We start from the raw sequence: 22,874 nt of genomic DNA, 5'->3' as shown, positions 1-22,874 counted from the left end.
GGACAGTTGCGGTTGGACCCGGGGGTGCGGGGGGAATGTCACCGTGTCGATCTTCCCTTTCGCTTTACCATTTACAAACGCCGTAATGGGTTTTTTTTTGTTGTTGCTAAGCATTGGGTCAAATGTCACCACCGATCGTTAACAAGTGGATCCAGGTGTGGTCCCATGTATTTGTGGAATGATGCAACGAGGGATACGAGGCTGTGTAAAACAAAATCTATCTATCTATCTATCTATCTGCATGTGTGTGCCGAAAGCACTCAGCAAATGCCTTGGAGATTACTCAATAACGATATCAATTTCGAATTATTCTGCTGTTTGCTTACCGAAACCGCAACAAACACACACAACAAATACTGTGCATCGACGACACGATACAAACACCACGAAAGTGCATCAGCAAGAGTTCGTTTTACTGTCATTTTGTACTTCGTTGCTCGCTGTAACTTTTATAGCCAGAGCTTCTCGTGTACCTATTTCTAGTTAGGAATTACTCAATAATCCAGATGATACGTGCAAAACAGGGTCACCGACGTGTAAGAACTTTTAGTGCAAGCTGACAACAACAAACTCGAAGACGCGAGTGAAACACGGTGCACGAGAAACAGTGCCCAGTCCGCAAGTTCGTCGACTGATTAATATCCACCAGACCGGCAAAAAGACAAACCCGGCAGCGGCCATTCTTGGCGGCAGGCGCGATAGGCTGTCTTTCACGCTCTGCTCTTTAAAAAAACCCCCCTCTGATAATGGGGGGTTCACATTTTATCGGTCGAATAAATGCAGCTCAGCTTGGCAGAAAACATTCAAAATGCATTTGAATCCCGGGCGCTCACGTTCTCATCCGTCTTCCGCTGATGGTGGTGAAGGTAGTACAATTTCGCAGCGTTCGAGCGGTGTGGCAGTTGGCATGATGTGCCGACCGGACCGTTCTTATTATAAATACACTATTGTGTTATTTTTTTTTCTTCAACTTCCACCATTCCAGAGCGCGCTGCTAATCTCACCGATGCATCCCCTAATCTATCATGCTGCGGTTAGTGGTCGTTCGTTCGGAGCCTCCGTCCATGACGGGGGGAGAGGCCGTTTCTCTGTGCCGTTTTGGGCTTTGGTTCGGTGTTGCCCGCAGACGTGTTATCTGTTAGTTCCGCGCGGCCGAGACCGGTACCCGTGGTACTCCGGCCGAGAGGCTGCATTTAATCGCATTAATTATTTTAAATGGCATAAATTTACGGGCGCCCAGGCGTCGATGGTGTGCGGTGTAATGTTGGTGCAGCGACAGCGAAAAGCTATTACCAGGACGGACGGAAAACTGTCGTACCGTCATCGGACTTGCACACCGCTAATCGGTTGTTTGAATAACTCCGAAACGCGCGACGGTTGTGGAGAATTCTATTACGACTTGAGCATGGTCTAACTTCACCAAGCCGATTCTACATGTCCGCAAAGAGCCGACAGCACCGGAGGCTCCATCTGACAGTGGCGGGATCATCCGGAAGCCATCCGGAACGCGTCGATGATAAGTAACTCCACCCCTTCCCGATAGGAAAAAAAAGGAAACTCCTGATCTACCGCCGCCAAACAGAGCGCCATCAATTAATCATCCCGCTGCCGCTATATCTACACATCGCCCGACAAGGATTCCCGCGCGGTGGAAAGGTAGAAAGGATCCCAACTAGCGCACGGCAGATTGCATGATAAATGCGATCATTTACCAAACGGGCAACGCCTTCCGTCTACCCTGCGCCCGTACCAGCGGTGCTTTGGGTTGATCGGTTGATCCGGTGGGTCTCGGTGGATCAGCGCCAATTAGTAGGACCGCTTGCGGCGTTTTGAATTGCCGGTGTGCTTCCGACCTTTGAAACCATTGATGGGTTCACGATGGCGTTTGCTTTCGGTCGGTTTCTTCAACTCGCGCTAATAAAGTCATTCTCACCGAATATGTTTCGGCTATGGATGATACATGCATAGTTCGGTGTGGTTCACACCACAACCCACGATTCCATCATCACTTTCCGTCCTCAAGTGAAGACTCAATACACAAAAAAAAGGGTGCATACATAATTACAACTGCTTTTTGTTACACCTCTGCTAGTTTAGCTGGCAGTGATTCCAAGATTTATTGACAAAGCCGTGATCTGTAAGTACTATACGATGACTTAAAGCTTCTCTGGTCAAAATTTAGGAACAAACGTTATGGACTAAGTTCCTGTGGGCCAAGAAGCTTTCCGTGAGATATAAGAGTATGCAGCAATTGACGTTAAAGTCGGCCAAACAGCTGAGCAAAGTTGCTCAGAAGAATCGTGCATAGAGTCTTCATAACTAGTTGTTTTTTACTTCCTTTTACTTGTTTTTTTTTCGTTTTTAACTCCTTTACCACCCCGAGGTTGTCGACGTCGATTGATACGCTGCCTCGTAATTGGGCACTTTCACACGCTGAACCTCCGGAAAGCAGATATTTCGTCATCGTCGCATTGATTCCCAATCCAACTCTTGCTGCTTCACGTTTAAGTACGGTGTACGCCTCACACACCTTCACCGTCGTCTTGCCAATTATGTGAATTTCATCCGCGAAGCCAAAAAATTGGATAAACCGATAGAAGATCGTGCCTCGCATGTCGTTGTCTAGCCTCGCGCTTCGTATGACACCTTCCAAGGCGATATTGAAGAGTACGATACAGATGTCTAGGTTCAAGAAGAGTTCTCCTTGAAGAGCCAAACAGCTGAGTAAACGTTTTTCAGAAGATATTAAGCAACTTAATAAGAAATTTAAAACAACCAAATCAGATACATTGAAAAAAAAAAAACAATACTGGGTTTGCAAACGGTTCAACCCTAATGTTTTTTTTCCTGGTGAGCACCCTCTGGATGTAATGTCAAAATGAATACGACAATCAGGATAAGGTCTTTACTGAAGATACGTGGCGTGAATTATCTTTAATTCGATTCGCGCCATCAGTGGAAGAAGCAAGCGTTATACTGGACTAGAACTTCACCAACAGCACATGTAACCCAGTGAATCGTCTATCTAACGCATGCGTCATCTAACACGCTGAGTATGGGTATCAGTTTTGATAGCCACAAGTGTTGTTTGTCTATATAAATCATTATGGTAATTGTAATCAAAACATGCAGGACAGAAATCGGCAGGCAACGTGTAAACGCCGTTCGCCGGGTAGTAACGATACGCAATAGGCATGCAAATTAAATTTCGTATTGATTTATTTATACGCTAATAAACCTCCTTGGTGCATGTAAAATGTGTCGCCGGTAAAAAGAAGAAACCAATGATATTATTCTGTTTCTTGGGGCTGTACCAGGGCGTGGTACGTGCAGTTCTTCCGCTACCGCACTGTATGATTCCCTACCACCCGGTTTAACCTTAGCGTTTGTCGTGCCTATTTCTGGCTCAACGTGCCCCGCTTCTACCTTTCAATAGAGTACATCCAAAATTCGTACGTAAATAAAACAGGTGTTACGAACTAATGATAAACACAACACATCTAACCTATCCGAATATACATTGCCAACGTCCCGTAGTTTCCGAACCCAAAACCCGGGTCACAAATATTGCTAGTGAACGTGATGCACGGTTGACATATTGGAGCACATCCGGTGCGACCGCGGAAGGAAATCTAGCGTCAAACGAAAAGGGTAGTAAGAAACAAACCGCTGCTTCAAATTCTATACTCCTATCTAAACTTACGCCACTAGGTATAATACAATTCGCGAGTGTTTGCGACCATAAGGAAGTTTGGTCTGCCTAGATTTAGGGGGAATCATCTCGGCCGAGCTTTTATCACGAAACGGGTTGGTTGTTTTTTTTTTTTTAAAGACTACCACTATATATGAACGGTCCGAGTGATGTTTCCCCATCTTCCTCAAGCTAAGTATTGGTTTGTTTGTTTCTGTGTTTTACTGCCTCGTTTTTCCCTTCCTCTTCGTTTAAATACAAATAAGTCATAAAAATAAAGATCTAACGTATCGCAGTGTATCTAGCGTATGATTTGCGGGGATTTGCATTGTTAGGAACAGATTAACGTAACTTTGGATTGCTACAGCTCCACACTTAGTTTCCCATTGGCCATTGGTATATACGATAACATATGACTTTAAACATAAAACAGACACACACATACACACACATATACACACATATAAACAACTAATCAAATGAATCAAGTGTCTCCATCGGGCTGTCCACAGCTTTCCTGACTAGACGGGACGATACGGTACGGGCTGCTGCTACTTGTTCTTCGTAAGGGTGGCTTCCGATTTGGACGGCTTTAGCCGTAACCGTTGCTCGCAGAACAGATTGCCGAAGGTGGCCGACGCACCCGGCAGGCCCTGGGTTGGGCTGGTAACGGCGGACACACTGCCGGTGCTGATGAACGAGGCCGACGAGCTGCTGGCGGACAGTGGCAGCGTGTAACCGCTGCCCGGGCCGGTACCGTACGCGACCGGTGGCGTCGTCGGTGAGTAATCTACCTTGCTGCGATCCCGTATCGGGAACTTGTTGCGCGAGCAGCTCAAATCTAGCTCGAGCGTATTGAAGCGGGGCCGGGAAGATTCGAACGCAGCGGTACCACTCTGCGCACCGATCGATCGAGGACGGTGGTGCGCGGTGGAGGGTGGTGGCATCGTGGAAGTGGCGAGCGGATCACGCAACCGCACCGTCATGGATTCGTCGTCGCCGACCGGTTGCTGTCGTGGTGGGTCGCGCACGGTCGGTGGAAAGGATTGCTGCTGTTCCAACCGTGCCGAGTCGCGCTGTTTCGGCGTGGAGGACATTTCGTCCAGATTTTCCACACTCGCCTCGTATACGCTCGCCAACGGTGGTGAGCGCAGCAGAAACGCACTCAACCCACCCGGCAGCGGACTCTTCGTGTTCGGTGCCGTGCTCAATGGTGGGAGATTCTGCGTTTGGATCTGCAACGGTGTGTGCAGCGCTTTGGAGTTAGCAGCAGGGGCCACGTTCGGTGGTGCATCCACGGGGGTGGTCGCCTTGCACGGACCTAAAAAGTCGAGATCGAGAAACAGCTCCTGCAGGAAACGGCGCGAACCGAGCCGGTACGTGTTGCAACCGAGCAGACGGCACACTTCCGAGTAAAGGCACACATCCTGGAACACAGCCGGGTGGGACTGCTTGATGTCGAGCAGGACGCTGCGGGACTGCTTGCTCCAGACCGGGTTCGCCATGCGCTGCACGTGCCGCAGCACATTGTTCGCGATCGCTTCCTCCAGCACGGGCCGGTTGGTGTCGTCCAGGTCGGCTGGATTCCACCGCTCCTCCGCCCGCTTGCCCCGGCAGCATCGAACGCACTGTGCGCGATTGTGTGTTTCGTACGACCACGACTGATGCCGGGCATCAGCATCCTGTTCCGTGTCGTCCTGCGCTGAGGAAGCGGATGAGCTGGGGTGTTCCGTGACGGTTGGGACGTTCGGTGGTCCACTACTCATCTTCATCTCCTGCTCGTAATCAACCATGCTGCATTCGTCCACGTCCAGTCCCGTCTTCACCCGCAGCTTCATCACCTTCATCGATCTTCCCGCATCTTTCGATCGCATTTTGCTACGGTCCAGCTGTACGAGCGAACCGAGCGTTAGCGGGCGCCTTGATTCCAGATCTGGAAACAGCTCCATTATATCCTGCGGGAAGCAAATACCTGTAACAAAAAAAAAGGATTTTATTTACAATGAGTTCTCTCATTTGTGGGTATTTTGTCACTGCGATTTGCAACTACTCACCGATAAAGCAGGGACCCTGTGTGTTTGATGGGGTAGGAAAAAATGACGATTTGGCCTTAACGCTCGGGTAATGTCCATCTTCGCTCAAGGAGTAGCTAAAATGAAAGAACAAAATTTTAATCAGACACTTCCAACAAGAACAAAAATTAAATAAACAGAAAACCAATATGAAGACATACCATTATACTAAAACAAATTACCAAATACATTGGTTAATTCTACTTCTTTATATCTAGGGGAATCTGATTCTCATTTATGAAACTGAACTAATCTTTAAATCGAATGAATGAATACAACCTTCCAATCTAAAGATTAATACATCTATGAATCAGTGAATGTCTGAAGATTCGTGAATATGATTCCTTCCTTTTCTAAGCTTTATCGGCACAACAACCTCAAGAGGTCCAGGCCGGCCATTTCTGGCTTTTTTCGACTTAGTTTACACGTAGCCGGATAGTTAGTCCTGCGTACATTCTTTGAAAAGAAGTTATCAAGCGTAAATCTGGTAAATGCCAGCTCCCGGTAAAACTTACTGCTGCAGGCTGAGCCGATGATTCTTCCGATCGAGGCTTCGGATCTTTCCACCGTACTCGACGGGATCGGTGACCGTGGACGTTCGGAAGAAGGAAAACAAACGCTCACTGTTGTCCAGCTGCATCGGCACATCTTCCGCGTCGGTCATGTCCGCGGACGAGCTGGAAAGCAGTGGGCGTCGCACGTGGAACAAATGTCGGTGCTGTTTGCGGCCACTCATCACCTCCCGCTCCACGCTGCCCGGATGCGACGTGCTCGGTATGGGTGACAGATCGCCGGTCGCGGAAGCGAGACAGGAAGACGCGAGAAAAGACACACTGTTGGCGGTGCTTTCGTCCTCGGTCGAGGCAAAGCTGTGTCGACGCCGTCCCGGTCCTTCGCCATCACTTTCGTTCGTGCTGGCGGAGGATGCCACCGGGACGGCCGTCTCCCAGCAGCCGGGTTCGTTCACGGGCCAATGTGTGTTGCGATCGTGCCGTACCGCCACCCAGCCCATCGTACGCAGTGCATCGGCACCCTGGGCCGTGCTGGCTACCAGACAAAGGCCACCGAGTGCGGTCGCACGTATCGAGTAGACATCCGCGGTCCGTACGAGCTGTACGAGATGAGGCAGTAACCACGGCAGATGTTCGTTCACATACTCAATCGCTTCCTTGCTCGTGCAGGTATGACAAAGCGCCCACAGTGCCGCCTTCAGTCGCAAACAGTCCTGCTCGTTGTTGCACTGACCGACACGGACACGTTCGGCGAGCTCTAGCAACCGTCCGTGGCCTAGCAGCTGCGAGAACCCTTTGCTCGTTTGGACGAGCTGGCCGTACAGGTGCGGTGCTAGATTCGGTGCACCGGCGGCCGTACTCTCACCCGGTGCACCACTCGCCACATGCCGCCGACTGTACGTGCCGTCCTCGGTGCGGATATGCTGCGTAAGGTGGGCGTGTGTGTCCGCTTCGACCAACAGCACGTACTGCTCGTTGTACACCGTGACCCACTGCTCCAGCTCCTGCACCGTGTGCGCCTCGGGATGGTTGATACCGCGCGGTATCGAGTAGAATCGCATCATTACCATCTTTCCGCGGGGACCGAGCCGATCGAGTCGGGGCCAGGAGTGGGCTAGCTCCTCCAGGTACGTCCGCTCGTAGCATGCCTCCTCCAGCAGATCCAGTGCAGCCATCTGTACGCAACGTGCCTGCCCATCGCCCAACATTGCCGCGACCAGCTTCAGCATCAGTTGTATGCCCCACACCTCAAAGTTTGGCAACCGGGCACGGAGCAGCACACGCAGCATCTGCGTTGCGTACAGCCGGGCCTTCGGTGACGGGTGACGCAGCAACGCCTTTGCCAGTATTACGCGCGGTTCTGCCTCGAGACTGTAGTCCAACCCGGACACGATCAGCTTAACGTAGCAGAGATGGTTCGTCTTCAGCACGATCGTCGACAGCTCCTTGAACACGTCCGTGTTGCGCAGTATCTCGAGTCCACCCTCCGTCCGACACATGCGCCCGATAAACAGGAAGTAATGCTGACACATCGTACCGGTCATATGCAGCGGGCTGAACAAACATTCGTGGGCCGATTTCTTCGCATGGATTGCCAACAGCTGCCGGCTGATGTCGGTGAACAGATCCGTCAGGATGCGTATATATTCCAGCTGTAAAGAGTTTGGAGAGTGTTTCAATAGCCATTAGATGTATTTTTTTGTGTGCGTACAGGTAAACTGCTAATGACGTTACCTCCGTCGATTGAAGCATCGCATCGATCAACTCCAACCCGGCGGTTACGTATGCCGGCATCTGCCGGTTGCTGTTCAGATGCGCAAAATCCTGATGCGAAAAGCGATTGTTGCTTGGCTTAAAATAGTCCACGATCCGACGCACGAAGCGTGTATTCTGCTCGTCGAGCTTCATTCCCAGTAGATCCGACTAAAAGTGGAAAGGAAAGAAAAAATCAATTTAAAACGTTCTTATTTATCAAGGAGACCTTCTTTGTTACAGTATCTCTCAGGACCAAAGTCGTTTTAATAAAAATATAATTAAAATTAAAAATATTCATACCGATTAAACTGTTAACGAAATTCACGCAAAAAAAAGCTTTACGAAGATATTTTACCATTACATCGCCCAAAGCAACTGATGTCATACAGCGAAAATCAATCCACAATAATGAACATCCACGTCGCTCACGTAATGATCGACGGCAAATGTTCTGGTTACGTACCCGCAGGATCGTGATGATAATGTCCCAGTCCCACATGTTGGCATCCTTTACGGCGAGCACGTTCGACTCCTTCAGAAACCGATCGCCCTCGGTAAGGCTGGCCCACAGCTGTTGCAGCACGTTGCGCTTGGACGTAGCCATGAAACGTGTCATCGTACCCGTCCGGGTGGTGGTGCTGCGTGTTGCATCCCGCACGAACCCTCCTTCATTGCCGGTGTTCCATTCGTAGGCGCTCCCGCTGCCCCCACTAGGGAACATATTCCCGAACAGTCCTCCAAGGCCACTGCTACCACCACCGGCACCGCCACCGCTCGAACCAGTCGAATCATGACGGACCCGCTTCAGCCCATCTAGCGTGCCGTATTTGAACGTGCTCGGTGCACCCCACCCAAACCCATTGCCTTGCTGGTCGGATCGTTGCGTCGGTGCCACCAGCTCACGGCGAAAGGCTCGCGTATTGATCAGCTCCCCGCTTTGGATAATGCAATCCAGGTACAGGCTACAGGAAGCGGGCCGATTCTGCAGCATCAAGTGGTGCTGCTGCAATGCGGTAATGGCAGCTCGCGCCTGATGATTGCCCTCGATCGCGCGCCTAACGAGCATCGGCAGGGTGGCGGTCGGCGTGCGAGCACATATTTCCGCCGGCAGCAAACAGTGCAGCTGGTGGGTGATACGTGCCAGCAGTATCGTCGCCCGGACCGAGATGAACGTATCGCTCGAGATGATCACCTCGATCAGCGCATTCAGCAGCCCGTTCTCGACGAAACAGTACAGCAGCAGAGCTAGATGGATTTCGCACAGGTTCGGCACCGCACCGGCTAGGCTAGGAAGGATAGCGGTGCCTTCCGCGGCTACGAAACCTTCATGCAGTCGCCACGCATCCTGATACTCGGCTGGATCGACCACCGACATCGCCACCGAGTACTCGTCTGTCCAAACGGGCTGCGGTAGCCCAATCAACTCGTACAATAGATCCAGCACGGCCTTTCGTATTTCGAGCTGGTTAAGGTACAGGATGTCGATGAGTGCTCGTAACCCGGATGGTCGGTGCGGGTCACAGAATTCGATCGTACCGGCCCAAGACCGGAGAACAGACAGCAGGGCGAGACGGCTACACGTGAAACGTAGCTCCCGCGCATCCTTATACCGGTCCATGATACCGAGACGGTACGTAAAGTCACAGTACGGTGCGGCAAAGCAATCCAACCGTACGCCGGCAACGTCGCGCGTGCGTGGCCACTCCAGCAGATACAGCAACACGCCACACAAGCTTTCCGCTATACGCGGACTGTGACATTCGAGTACGCTGCGTGTAATTACACCCACACCGCCACACTCGATCATTAGCAGCGGGTTCAGCACGCCTATCTCACACAGCGTTGCAAGACAGCAGCGCAACAGCCGATCCTCGCCCGATCCACCTGTGTGTCCACCAGCACCTCCTCCTCCACCAGGACCACCACCTCCACCTCCTCCTCCAGGCCCATTTCCTGCTCCTCCTGGGCCCGATCCTCCTGCACTATTTTCACAGAGCGCCACCAGACATCGTACAATGGCTGGCCTGAGTTCGTCCGGTGCCACAACAAGCATCCTTCGCACCAGCTTCAACGCCTGTATTCGTTCCTCGCCATTGCGCAGCATCACGTCAAGGCTGCGACACACCAGATGGGCCAGCTGTAACCGATTCAGCTCCCTCATATCACACGGTGCGAGCAGTAGACGGCGCAACACACGCAACGCTCCCGCCCGTATCTGTGGCAGCTGATGTACGAGGCTGCGACTAACGCAACATATCCACTGCAGTACCGTATATCCGAGGCAGGCGTCCCGTTCAGCCGACAGCGCCGTAACAGATCGAACAGACTGTGGGCCCGACGACTCACGTCCACCACCACTGTCCAACCCAACATCACGCTTCCACCGATCGATCAACTTTACCAGCCCATTCAGCAGGCTGAGCCGTTTGTTGACGGTTGTGTGATGCGAACAGAGCCCGGTATAGATGTCGGTCGCATTTTCCCGCAACGTTTTGTCTGGGTCCAGTCGGTAACAATCTTCCGGTGCTGGTCGATCTAAAAAAAAAAACAACACATACATTAACATGAAGAGACTGTAAATTCGTACGGCACTCATGTGTGCAAGAATGAGGGAGCATCGCGTAGTGGTGTGTTATTTGTACACGGGGAAGGATGGATAAAAGGGATGGAGATTGCAATTAGGTGGCTGTTATTTTTATCGTCCCGAAGTGAATGTGCAAAACAAAGGAGTGTGATCGTGTGACGTGCGCGTATCCGATTATACATCCACAGCCGATTCGCTTTTGTTTGTTTATTTGCGCGTGGTCACTGACCCTCTAGGAGTAATTGGTAGGGTTTGTTCATATGACCTTTCCACCCACTAGCAAACGGACAGCACGGTGACAAAACACAGGATCCCGTTCTCTGCAGCGATAATGAAAGGGAAAAAAGGGGCTGTTTTCTTAAACAATGCTTACTGCTGATTCTTTGCCTTAAGCTTCTTCGGATCATCCAACTGGACATGGCCATTCTGTGGGCGTTGATGTGTGTGTTGTGTGTATTTCCTCCGTTTCCGCTACAACAGTGCCCTAGCCAGGGGTCGCCTAAAACAACAATAAAAATCCTCTTTTGCCGACGGCCGGACTGTCTGACGTTTTCGGTTTTATTTTCGTCCCGCGGTGAGGCTGATGGACGTTGTTTTGTTGATGGGGTAGATGGTGTTTGCTGTTGCTGCGAACCCCGCACCCAAAACCGTTGTTGTGCAGTTCCGCGCGAGTGCGACTAGTTGCTGCTGATGGATGTTGTTGTGTTCTTGTGCACGAATGTTGAATGTTGATCCTAGCTGGCATTCACGTACGGCCGCATCTTGCAGGATCCAATATGAGAGGCATGCACACACAGTCACACACATACACACAGCGACGCACTTTCCGACTCGCAGGCACGCACCCGGCACACCTACAGGCAATCAACAGAAAACTCGGACCGCACCACGGCGTCACCGCGACGGCAGCAATCAGGCGAACAGAACTCAATTTCTGTCTATGCTGTTCAAAGCAAAATTTTGTAAGCGATTTTTCCCCGGATAGACGCACGTAACTAATGTTTTCCCAGCGAAACGAGCGCCCGACTCCTCCCGTTGCCTGCTTCTTGTTTGGCAAGTGCTTGCGCAGAACCCTACAACGGCGAGCGTTCGTTTACGTTCATTTTGTTAGGCTGTCAATTTTGAGGCCTAGGTTTATAACCATTCACTTCAATGCTTCAAAGATCAAAGTTTGTATTTTTTTTTGTTGTAAAATCAGTTTGCAGCATAGGCAGCCGCGAGCAAAATATTTTATAATCTAGTGCGATTATTAACAAACAATTGAAAACGATTGCTTATTATTAGAAAAGCGCTTTGTAAACTATTATGTAAAAATACAACATCAAATACATCGCATTCTTTTTCCTTCATTTCAACACGTTGTGAGGCGAAACGGCACAGAAATGGCTACACGAATGTAATCTGTTTTAAATTTTAATTAAACATTTAAGCATTATCCAATAGTTAAGCTTTATAAGAAAGCCATTGTTTAACCATAGCCATTATTTTACATTAATATATTATGAATATTCAACGTTTCACCTCCGCAGTGAAACATTTCAATTTAAAATGCGCAAAGTGGTCTAAAATGTAGACAACCGCGAATACAGCGGTTATTTCAAAATTATGGTTCAGATCGAACGTTGCGTTTTGCTTATATGAGCCCATCAGTTAGTAAACGTATAAGTAGTATAATGTCTGCAAGGAACCCAGGTTAATGTTTACAGCAGTGATAGTCCTAGCTATAATACTAGCTAGGTATAGGTATCAGACTGCAGAGTAGGTTCAGTAGGCTCATCTTACTCCTACTACAAGGTACTACTAGTTCAATTGGTACATGAAATCATAATAAACTCGTGCAAGTTGATGGAGAAAGTTATTCCAACAAAGATTTAGAATCGAGCTCAAGTAGGTAGCGTTGGTCCAGTAGGTCCAATAGGATGGGTATATGTTCAGATGAAGATGCCCCGTAGTCCAGTAGTCCCGTAGGATGGGTTTATGTTAAGATAAGTTTATGTTCATATAACCGGATCGGATTAGATGATCCGTTCCTGCTTCATCTAACCTTGGCTAGAGCTCATGACTAACATCCTATAATCTCTGTAAGAGCTACCTTAGACGACTTTGGTAATGTTTTGGGATCTCAAAGCAAAGTGTGATAAAGCTTACAAAATAAAGAGTCTGAAAAGTCTGAAGCTTCTGAATAAAAACTTACCATATTCAACATTCTTGAACGGAAATAACCAAGTAGCTCGTTGTTAATTTCGGATTTATTTTCCAAAAAAAAGCACTAAAATAGAACTGCCGAACCAACCAAAAACCGCATTGAGTTATCGTAATGCAATGTTTATTTCTCTATCATATACAATACTTGTAGCCAGTAACACTACCGTTTACACTCGTCGAGGCGAATAACAAATTAAATGCGATTTATTTTACTTTCATTTCATAAATAATCACGTCTCACAGAAAATCCCTGAAGAAAAAAAAAAAACTCTAACATAGCTATGCTTTTGCTCCTTCGAATCGCGGCGGACTGTGCGCGTGCTGCATTGAAAATAGCGTGGATAAGGAGATTGTGTTGAGGAAGGATAAGGGAGAGTGGGTGGGGGAAATAGGAAGAAGTGGGAAGCGTTGGTTGCCAGCGGGAGTCAAAGATGTACAATCTGATTTGTGTAAAACAAATGCTTCAGGCGAAGGAGATTCTCGGCCAACGGTTTCTGCTACTAATTTAGTGTAAACCGTTCTGTTTTCGTTTTCGTTTGGAATATGATAGAATTCGTCTAGATCTGTCTCACAGGGTAAAGATGAAAAAATCAGTCTTAGCTCTTATTTAATTTATAGTTGTATGTCTCTCTGTATACGTCCCATGTAGTTGCATACGTATAGATAAGTAGGGCGTTTAAGCGCATACAAAAGCGCGCGCACACACACACACACAGATGTGTTATTGGTAAATTTAACGCGAGAAAAACAAGCAACATTACCACCTGGCCTAGTCGTATTCCGTAGGAATGTAAGTCGAAACAATTGTACCCGCCCCGAATGTGGGGCCTCGGAAGGTAGCGGTGCGGTCACCTTCTGCAGGCGGCTATCGCAAAAAGCGCAAACCTTCACCCAGCTGCGGACGAACCGAAGGGGCCGTTCCCCTTTCGTTGCGACAACACACGTAGAAATCCTAACCCAAAAGGCGCGTGCGAATGCGCAACTCTGACGTACAGTAGTTGGGTCCGGGCGGTAGAAGCGTGGCCCCGTAAGCGTTGTGCCGGTGCGCGATATCTGCATGGTTAATAAGTTAATAATTATGTGTGTTTGTGTGGGTGTTTTTTGATTTTACGGTGCGGTGACAAACGTAGCGTATATCTTATAGAGGCGTACTGCCGAGCGTTTATGTGTGCCGCTCGCTGAAGGCATTGAACTATGTACAGTGTCTCGTCGTGACGCACGCCTCGACCATATCTCGGACGTCTCGGACATCCATCCCGGGGGTGCGGCTAATAGATGGGACCCTACTCCGTACCTGCTGCTACTACGACTACTACTATCGCTATCTGCTGCTGCTGGGCTACTAAGCCGCCATTGTCGAGCGCTGTGTGAACGCGAGCGGGTATGTGTCGGGCGGGACGGCCACACACGCCGGGTACATCTTTATCTGGCTGAGGTCGTTCGAGTGGACGTCGTACTTCTGCAGTATGTTCGCGATGATGATGAAGCTGAAGCCGCGCACCAGATTCTGCCCGATGCAGGTGCGCTTGCCGATGCTGAACGGCAGAAAGTGCGGAATGTTCTTGCGCACCCGCTCGATCTGTAGCGTGCGCTCGTTCTCGCTGCTAACGCCGTTCGTCTTGATGATGTTGGTGAGGTCCTGCTTGGCGGTCGGGGAGTCGCGCAGGTCCGTCCGGATCTGGGCCAGCGTCGCCGTCTCGATGAACCGGCTCGGGTTGAAGCGCTTCGGCTCGGTCCAGTATCGTTCGCTCGTGTTCAGCTCGTAGTTGTTGATGAACACCACCGTACCCTTGGTGACGCCGTACCCGGCAATGCACGTGTCCTCCGTCGCGACGTGCGGCACGATCGGCGAGGACGAGTAGCGCAACACCTCGAAGATGGTGGCGACCGTGTACGGCATGCTCTCGGTGTCGTACAGCGTCACGTTGCGCTTGCCCCGCTCGGTAATACGGTCGATCTCGCGCTGGATGCGATGGCCCACCTCCGGATGCTTGGCAATGTAGCCGAGCGCCAGCATCACCAGATTACCGATCGCCGAATGCCCGCCGAGGAAGTCCTCCAGCATGTACATGATGGTGTCGCGCGTAACGGACGGGTCGAGCCGCAGGCTCTTCAGCAGCGCATCGGCAAAGTCGCGCTCCGTGTCGTCGTCGCCGAGCGTTTGCTCCCGCTCGTTCACGATCCGCTCGAGTATGAAGTCCCGGATCTCCGCCGACCAGCGCGTCAACTTGCACATGTGCTTGTGGTAGAACGGTGCCAGCCACGGCAGAAAGTCCACCGCGTACCCCTGGTTGATCTCCCAGAAGATCTCGTCGAAGTTGCGCACGATCGCCATAAAGCCCTGGTCGTTGTAGTCGAACCGGACCGAGCACATGTACTCGCTGAACATGTTCGCGCACGCCTGCATTATCAGCGGCTTCACCTTGAAGTCCTTGCCCGGGCACACCACCTCGTCCAGCTGGTCCATGAAGCGGTGCATCTCCATCACGCCCACGTCGCTCATCTTCTGGTAGTAGCTGGAGGCATCGCTCGGCGAACAGTGCTTCCGGGCGAGGTTGCGGCGCTTCTGCTGCAGGGTCGACCAGTCGCACAGGGCGAGCGCTGCAATGGAACAGGGAACGTACGTACAGTTGAAGATGTGCGGTAACCGAAACAACTCCAGCACCCACGAAACTCCCCCCCTTCTCAACATCCCAATGCAATGCAAAACGATCCCACGCCGCGTTCTGCTTCCTTATGTCACTGCTTTGTCTGAAGGTCTCGCAAATGTCTCCCCGGTGAGCGCTACCATCACCGGTATCGAACCAGCGACAAAGGCAAGCCCCGAACGTCGCGTGCGTTATTACAAAATCGCACCAAACCCGACCAAGTTCGCATCCTTGGCCTTCAGGCGCGCGAGCGTGTGGGCGACGCGACCGCGCGCAAAACAAACCCGTCTGCAAATATTGAGTCCTTGAGCAGCGGAAGCAGACCAACTCCGGCGCACCGGCGCGGGTGTTGGTGGCAGCGAATAAAATATCGCAATGTATCGCTTTGGCCGCCAGCGAGGTGCGCTGGGCGGGTGGTGCACGTACGGATCCTTTTGCCCGCGCCCGGGTGCGTTGTGAATGAATGCGTAAAGTGATGTCACAGTACGCCACAACGGGGTAGAACGATTCGCTTCCGGGGTTGGGGTTTACGTTTACGCAAGACCTTGCGGGAGGTCAACGGTGGTGTTTGTCGGGTGCCGTCCCCCAACAGTAGTTTCGCACGTCACGTGCGAAATGTAAATAGCCCGCCCCTGCCGGACAGGACCGCCGACCAATTACCAACACATCAGCGGTTTGGGGCCCCCGGGGAGGGATTGCAACCTACAGCTCGCGGGGACGGATCCTCGCGGGGAAAACCCCGGACCCGAAACACCCTGAATTTTTTGGAGGTCTGCTGAGGGCACGACCTGCCGATGGGGGCGATACCGGCGACGGAACCGGTCGATCCGGTGACCTTCCGCGAGATGTGAGTCACGATGTCACTCGTACGTCTAGTGGCTTAGGGAGATGTGAAGTCTAGCGGTGTTTCAATAGCAGAGACGTCACAAAACTGAGACTGAGCTGGCGTTACTTCATCAGAGACTCCACTGACTCCAAACAGCTGGCGTTACTTCATCAGTGACTCCACTGATTCCAAACAGCTGGCGTTACTTCATCAGTGACTCCACTCCACTCCACTCTTCTTCGGTGGTGTAGAAGTCTGTGATGCAATTCTAACCTCAACATAGAACCAGCTGACAAGGAGTCGCCCAACAAAATCAACAAGAGCTCACCAGGAAGTAGTTCGAGAGATATTCGCATCACTGAGATGAAATCGAAATGGAGCTAAAAATAGCTTCTGCTTGGAATACTTCCTGGAAGGCGATTAGAGTTCCCGCTAGTTCTACGCACCTCACTGCCCTACCATGGAGTTCCAGAACTCCTAAGCAGTCTGTGCGTTATTTTTTTTGGTTTTGTTTTATGCGAGCCTCCCGGAAGTCCTGCTCCGTTACGCAGTTGCTCGCCTACTTCCGCACACCGCGCCAGAAGTGTGGTGCGCTGTAAGCATTTACTTCCGGCGCGAGAGGTTTTTCCACAGCGTGATTACCCACCTTCCCGCATTAAGCGGGGCCCGCTAATCCACGCACCGCAGCGTTCGAAGGCACTCCGGGCCCGGCAAACTGGTTCGCTGCGCTTTTGCCGTGCCCGCATTAATATTAATTAAACCGGCGTTCGCAGCGGAAGTCGGGGCGGGTGGAACTACTGTTTGCCGGTTGCGCCCGGGGCCGTAAATGCTGATGCGATCTGTGCGTTCGCTTAACTGTTCTACCTTCTCGCCAGGGGTGCAGAGGGCGTATAAAGGTGTGTGTACGCGCGCATGCGGATCGGGCCGAAAGGGAAAGGGAACAAATTAAACGCACCCGGGGGCCGATCAATTGCGGTTGAATTATTCATCAGCCAGGAAGATCGAGGGCGTCCATAGCCATCTGTGCGGCGAGTGCTCCCTTGCGACCGGCAGACAAATCTCATCTGCCTCCAGCAGTTGCTGGAGTTATGCCTGAGTGCATTTGTTTCGGGGTACTTCACGCCCTACTCGGCACAGCCAAACACATGCACCAAAATCTCGTCGAAGAATTGGGGGAGGGGAGAAGGGTTTTCCCTCGTCATCTGCACCTAGAAATTGATCTCCGCTACTTAAGTAGGTGTGAACAACGGTCGAACAACATCGGGAGCACCCGATCGACGTGCCCGGCACGGCTAACCAAAATCACCTGTTTCGTCCTGCAACGATGGTGTAAGAGACGATTACCCCTTCGTCCAATTCCTTTCCTACGCTCTTTCTTCTGATTGCCCCTTCTTGCTCTTTTCGATAGGGCTAATAGACCGCACCCAACCTGTTTCCAACTACTGGCTTCGTGCTCTCTCTCTCTCTTTTCTCCTGCTGCCATCAATTGAGGTATCGTTTAGTTTTTTTGTTGTTCTCCTCTTTTCACATATATCCCTGCTTGTTTGTTAGGTTATTCTTTGCTGCTTCCTTCTAGCTGATAGAGCTCCGCTCCATATGATTCTTCACGCACCGTAGGAGCAATCAAGAACGATCCCCATATGTGTGCATGAGGGCAGACGAGTCGGAAGGTAATAATTAAATCGAGATAAAGCATGGTAACGGATGGCTCTAGCCAGTAGTCGAACTACATTTTAAAAGGGTTCCCTTCGTTCGCAACGTGTTGAACGTGAAAACAAACAAGATTAGCTGGACGTGCACGTTCTGCACGGGTTGCACCATCCATTTTGCACCGAGACTGTGCGTTATCTGCCCGGTCGATCTGTCTACCCGGTTTTTGACAGATCGTGTGACGTTTCTCTCGCGTGTGGGAACTAATCGCTCGCGCTGCGGTGCAAGATACTCAACCAGCCCGGGAATTGCTCACCACTATGCAAACCACAGTCGCTCCCGCTGGTCCGGTTTTGGTCGGTTTGGAACGCTTCGCCGGTGAAGCTGGAGTTGCGTCGGCTCTCTGGATTCAATTGCCGGGACGAAAAACCCCAAGAGCACCAAACGAACAAGTCGCAACCGGTGATGATTCCTGTTCCTGCACACGGCTTTCCGTACCCCTTTTGCCCATGGGGCTCCAGTACTCTATCGCAACCAGTGCACAGGTGCCTTGGGAACGTTCGCTGCATTTGCGCTGGATGTCGTCATGCGGGGTTTATTTGTCTTTGCTGTGTTTCGCAATCGGAGTTTGGAAACCTGGTGGAAAGCCTGCCAGCTCCGATTGCCAGGCGCTACCCGCGTGTGCTGAGGTGGATATTTCTATTTTTTTTCTTAACATCGCCTCCAAAGGCTGTGCCTGCTGAGCCCCTAACATGCGCCATTCAGATGACAAGCTAAAGCCCGGTTCGTTCTTTTTGGTTTGATTTTTTGTTTTTCGTTGCAATATGGACACCAACGTCAACAACGTGACCAATGTTTATGGTCAACGGACTTGAGTGACTTTGATGAACTGTGGTTTTTGGAGTTCACTGGATGCGTAGCTGCGGTGAGGTTCTTCAACCTCTGCCCATGATTGACAGCAAACCTCAAGAATTTCCCGATCATTCCAGCGTACCACAGCTCGGAAGTCTCAGAACGACTCGGGTGTCTAGAACAAAAAAGCAAACCTAATAAATGTTTCCAGTGCAGGCGGTGATGCAACATTTGACTTCCGCCCTGCGGTCGATAACTAACACCAATCGCCAAACCTTGCGCGCCCCATTCTTAAAAAGACACACGCAACAAAGCTGCCAGGGCTGGAAGGCGTCGACGGTGCAGTGGTCTAGTTGCCCCTTTCCCACCGAAAACCCATTCTGGTGTCCCAGAATTGTTCTGGCTACGTAAGCGATGACAGACGAGCCGGCCGTAAGGCAAAAACAAAAAGCGTACGATTAAGAATTCTTCAGCCAGGTATAAAAAGGAGGAGGCGAACAAAAAAAAAACAACACCCAACTACCTCGTTCCACTCCCTTCGCGTGCATCGTGCGATAGAATGTTTGCGAAATGTTGCCAACAAATGTCGGGAAGTGCTGATTGACGTAATACAACCTTTGGCGATGTCTTTTTTTTTAAGTTTGTGAGGAGTAGCTTTGGACGTCACCGCAAATGCCTGCGAAGCAATCGAAACGCGGCTCCCGACGACTCCCTGCAGGATATCAAGATGCACGCTAGCAAGATGGAAGTTTGCTGGAGTGGACCTCATAGCAGATATGACCCAGAGCAAGCCTCCCGAACCTTCGCCACTATTCGATTCCCCCCCCCCCCCCCCCCCCCACCCCTCCCTCCCATCAGCTTCATGTTCGCCTTACTAACGATGGAGCATGAAAAAAGGGTCATTGGGGAAACGTGTTTGTGGGTGCCGCGATAGACATCTTTCTGTTTGCCTTTCCCTTTTAGATGGTTTTCATCTCCGCAACACCCACCCCCGGTTCGCTTCCCTTCCTCATCCGCCCCCCTATCCAAACAGACGTGTGTATGTGTCAATTCTGGAGGTTAAAAGTGTACTCCACGAGTAGTCTTTCCAGGTTTTTTTTTTCTATACTTTCTCTCCACAATTCCCGCCTGTCTCTAGGGGTTTAGGTCATTCTGCAAAAAAATCTCACACACACACACCCACAAACACACAAATCCCAGCCATTTCCTTTGCCTTCCGAAAGTGCCTTTCCACTTCCGTCTGGTTGCTCTTTGGCCATCGTTACCCTTTTTTTTTCAACCCCAACCCTGCCCACCCTTCCACTACCATGCCCCGCCCGAATTTCGCCCCCCAAACCTCACCCTCCCCATCAACATCCCCCCCGCGACTACAACTTTCCCCTTGCTGTTGGCATTGATTGTTTCCTATTCCAATCGCCTCGCCGCCCCATCCCGATGCGTCCAGCCCCGTTCCGATTTTCCCTTTTCAGCTCTTTCACCCTATCTATGGGGGTCGCACATCAGCCCCGCCACAGCGCCACACCGTGAAGGCTTCCGTTTTCTACCCCATCTTTATCGCCTTGCATCCTTCACTGCAGTTCCCGCATGCGTACACCCAACACACCGCAACCCTACCCCAACCAAACCCTCCGCCCTCACGCAGGTATCCCCTTCCATCCCGCTGGCTTTCCTGCGCGGGCGCATCAGGCAAAACCAAAAGTAGCGCTGCAGGGCAAAAAGGCAAAAGTGGCAGTTTTTGCAGGCGCGTGGCTCCCGCACACGCGTGCCCACAATCACCTTTCGGAGTTGGAGTTTGGAGTACCGAGCGGTGGGCCACAACCGTCCGAAAGGAGGGAAAACACACACACACACACAAAACCGAGGGGATGAAGAAAAAAAAAACACCGCAAAACCCCGAACGATCTCCGACAACCCGATCCGAGCCGGTCCGGTTAGATCCGATCCGGGGTTGTGGTGGCGGTCCGGACCTCGCGTGCACGGAGTTTCACTTTCTCTGGCCCAGATTAAACCAGTGCCGCCGTTTGGCGCCACCCTGCCTGAGGGCTACAGCCCGTAGAATTGTGCAGTGTGCTGTGGAGCGCTTGCCTTATGTTGTTTTTTTTTGTTGTTGTTGTTGTTGCTTGTGGTACGCGTGTTTCGCGTGTGTTGTGTGTCTCGCTGTTGGGTCTGTTTTCAGTTGGGTGATGTGTGTTTGGAGGCAGGACATTTGGCGTAATAGACCACGATACTTCCATAGTGGCGACAAAAAAAAACCTCAACCATGTTCCAGTTAATTCCAGGATCTCTTCAGATTTTGACTTCTGCCACTAAACTCCTACCGGATACCGGATCAGATATCAATACTGAAGGCACTTTAACTATTATCACAGAGCAACAGCCCAGTCATATCCCGTGAATTTCTTGGAGAGTTGAGCAACTCCAGGATCTCTTCAAATTTTGACATCTATCCCTAAACTTCTTATTGATACCGGGTCAGATATCAATACTGAAGGCACTTTAAGTACTCTCACAGAGCAAAAATCCAGTGCAGTCAATTTCTTGGAGAGTTGAGCAATTCCAGGATCTCTTCAAATTTTGACATCTATCCCTAAACAACTTATTCAGACCGCGTTAGATATAAATATTGAAGTCACTTTAACTATAATCACAGAGCAACAACCCACTCATGTCCCGTGAATTTCTTGGAGAGTTGAGGAATTCCAGGATCTCTTCAAATTTTGACGTCTAACCCTATACATCTTATTAACTCCGCGTTCGATATCAATACTGAAGGCACTTTAACAACTATCACAGAGCAAAAATCCACTCATGTCCCGTGAATTTCTTGGAGAGTTGAGCAATTCCAGGATCTCTTCAAATTTTGACATCTATCCCTGAACAACTTATTCAGACCGCGCTAGATATCAATACTGAAGGCAACGGCTGCCTAATTAAGACTACCAAAACAAACCTCTACTCCGTAAACCATCGGTACTTACAGTTATTCCGATCACCACCGAACAGCTTGTGGAAGCGCAAGAAGTCCGGCCGTCCGCCAAAGTAGCGCCCGTTCTGGTTCAGCACCTCCCGGATCAGGTCGAGATTGTTGACGACGAGGCAGCGGGTTGAGCCGAGCGTGATGCTGTACAGATCGCCGTACTTCTTCGCGAGCGCCGTAAACCCCTCGAACGGTACGTCGTACTGGCCGAGGAAGGCGAGACTGCCGAGGATGGGCCACGGTACCGGACCGGGTGCCTGCGGGAACGTCATCAGCTCGGTGGTTGATTGCTGTGGTGTTGCGGCCCGCACCGCCAGCTTCTGGAGCCGGGCAGGGCGTACGGTTTGGATGCGCACCTTCCGGTGCCATTCGTACAGTATCTTAAAGTAGCACACGACCGACAGTATGATGGTCAGCACGGCCAATATCAGCCCGGTGTACGCCATTGTGATTTGGAGGTGGGTGAGAAAAAGGGCTTGGCCTTCAAGAATTCGCCTGTAACTTCGGCTGTAACTTCGGCTGCAACTCGGTTGTCTGCTAGTGTCTATTGATTCGTTTGCGACCCCACGGGGAAGACGTTCACCTGCTGCGCTGTCTGGCGTTTGTTGGGGGAGTCCTTACCGCACTCGCCTAAACCGTCCACCGTGCTGTGCGTTTCCGGACGTCCGTGCGACCGCGTTTTAAATTCTTTCACACCACACACACTCACACACAAACTCACAGCGCTGACACGTGGGTTCGCACGGAATCATAAACACATATATGCACACGCGCGGCTCTGGGCTTGGGTAGCACGAGGATAGCTAAAATGGCCCGACAAATCGTAATCGATGCCAAACAAACAGTACCTTACTAATAGCAACTAAACCAAACAAACAGAAAAAATAACGTAACAACACGTAACAAAACTTGAACCGCGCCCGGTTTGGCTAACGAAAATTCAAACAAACAAACAGTAACGCCTGTGCCTCCCCCCGCAACGTAACGAACAATTAGCGGGCAAACAAATAACAAACGGAAGGAAAAAAAAAAACCCGCTACCAATCGCGCCGTCCACCCGCGTAACGAAAAGCGCTCGCGCACGTTGTAAATGGATCCGCAA

At 50.8% G+C, this 22,874-nt stretch overlaps 2 protein-coding genes across 2 annotated transcripts; both read right to left on the bottom strand.

Annotated features, from left to right (window-relative positions):
• Positions 1 to 4,242: 4,242 nt before the first annotated feature.
• On the bottom strand, positions 4,243 to 11,039 carry LOC128718160 (rapamycin-insensitive companion of mTOR). The gene is made up of 7 exons (XM_053811834.1): positions 10,988 to 11,039; positions 8,494 to 10,565; positions 8,010 to 8,198; positions 6,353 to 7,927; positions 6,279 to 6,322; positions 5,746 to 5,840; positions 4,243 to 5,663 (listed from the first exon to the last, which is right to left on the bottom strand). Exons 1-7 carry the CDS (start codon positions 11,037 to 11,039, stop codon positions 4,243 to 4,245), a joined length of 5,448 nt encoding a protein of 1,815 aa, XP_053667809.1.
• A 3,112-nt stretch (positions 11,040 to 14,151) lies between these two features.
• LOC128708171 (cytochrome P450 307a1) lies at positions 14,152 to 22,218 on the bottom strand. The gene is made up of 2 exons (XM_053803135.1): positions 21,774 to 22,218; positions 14,152 to 15,420 (listed from the first exon to the last, which is right to left on the bottom strand). The coding sequence occupies exons 1-2, from the start codon at positions 22,216 to 22,218 to the stop codon at positions 14,162 to 14,164; spliced, it is 1,704 nt and encodes a 567-aa protein (XP_053659110.1). The 3' UTR covers positions 14,152 to 14,161.
• Positions 22,219 to 22,874: the final 656 nt, after the last annotated feature.

Source organism: Anopheles marshallii, chromosome X (genome assembly GCF_943734725.1).
Source record: "Anopheles marshallii chromosome X, idAnoMarsDA_429_01, whole genome shotgun sequence".
Lineage (NCBI taxonomy): Eukaryota > Metazoa > Arthropoda > Insecta > Diptera > Culicidae > Anopheles > Anopheles marshallii.
This window is presented reverse-complemented; position numbering and strand designations above follow the sequence as displayed.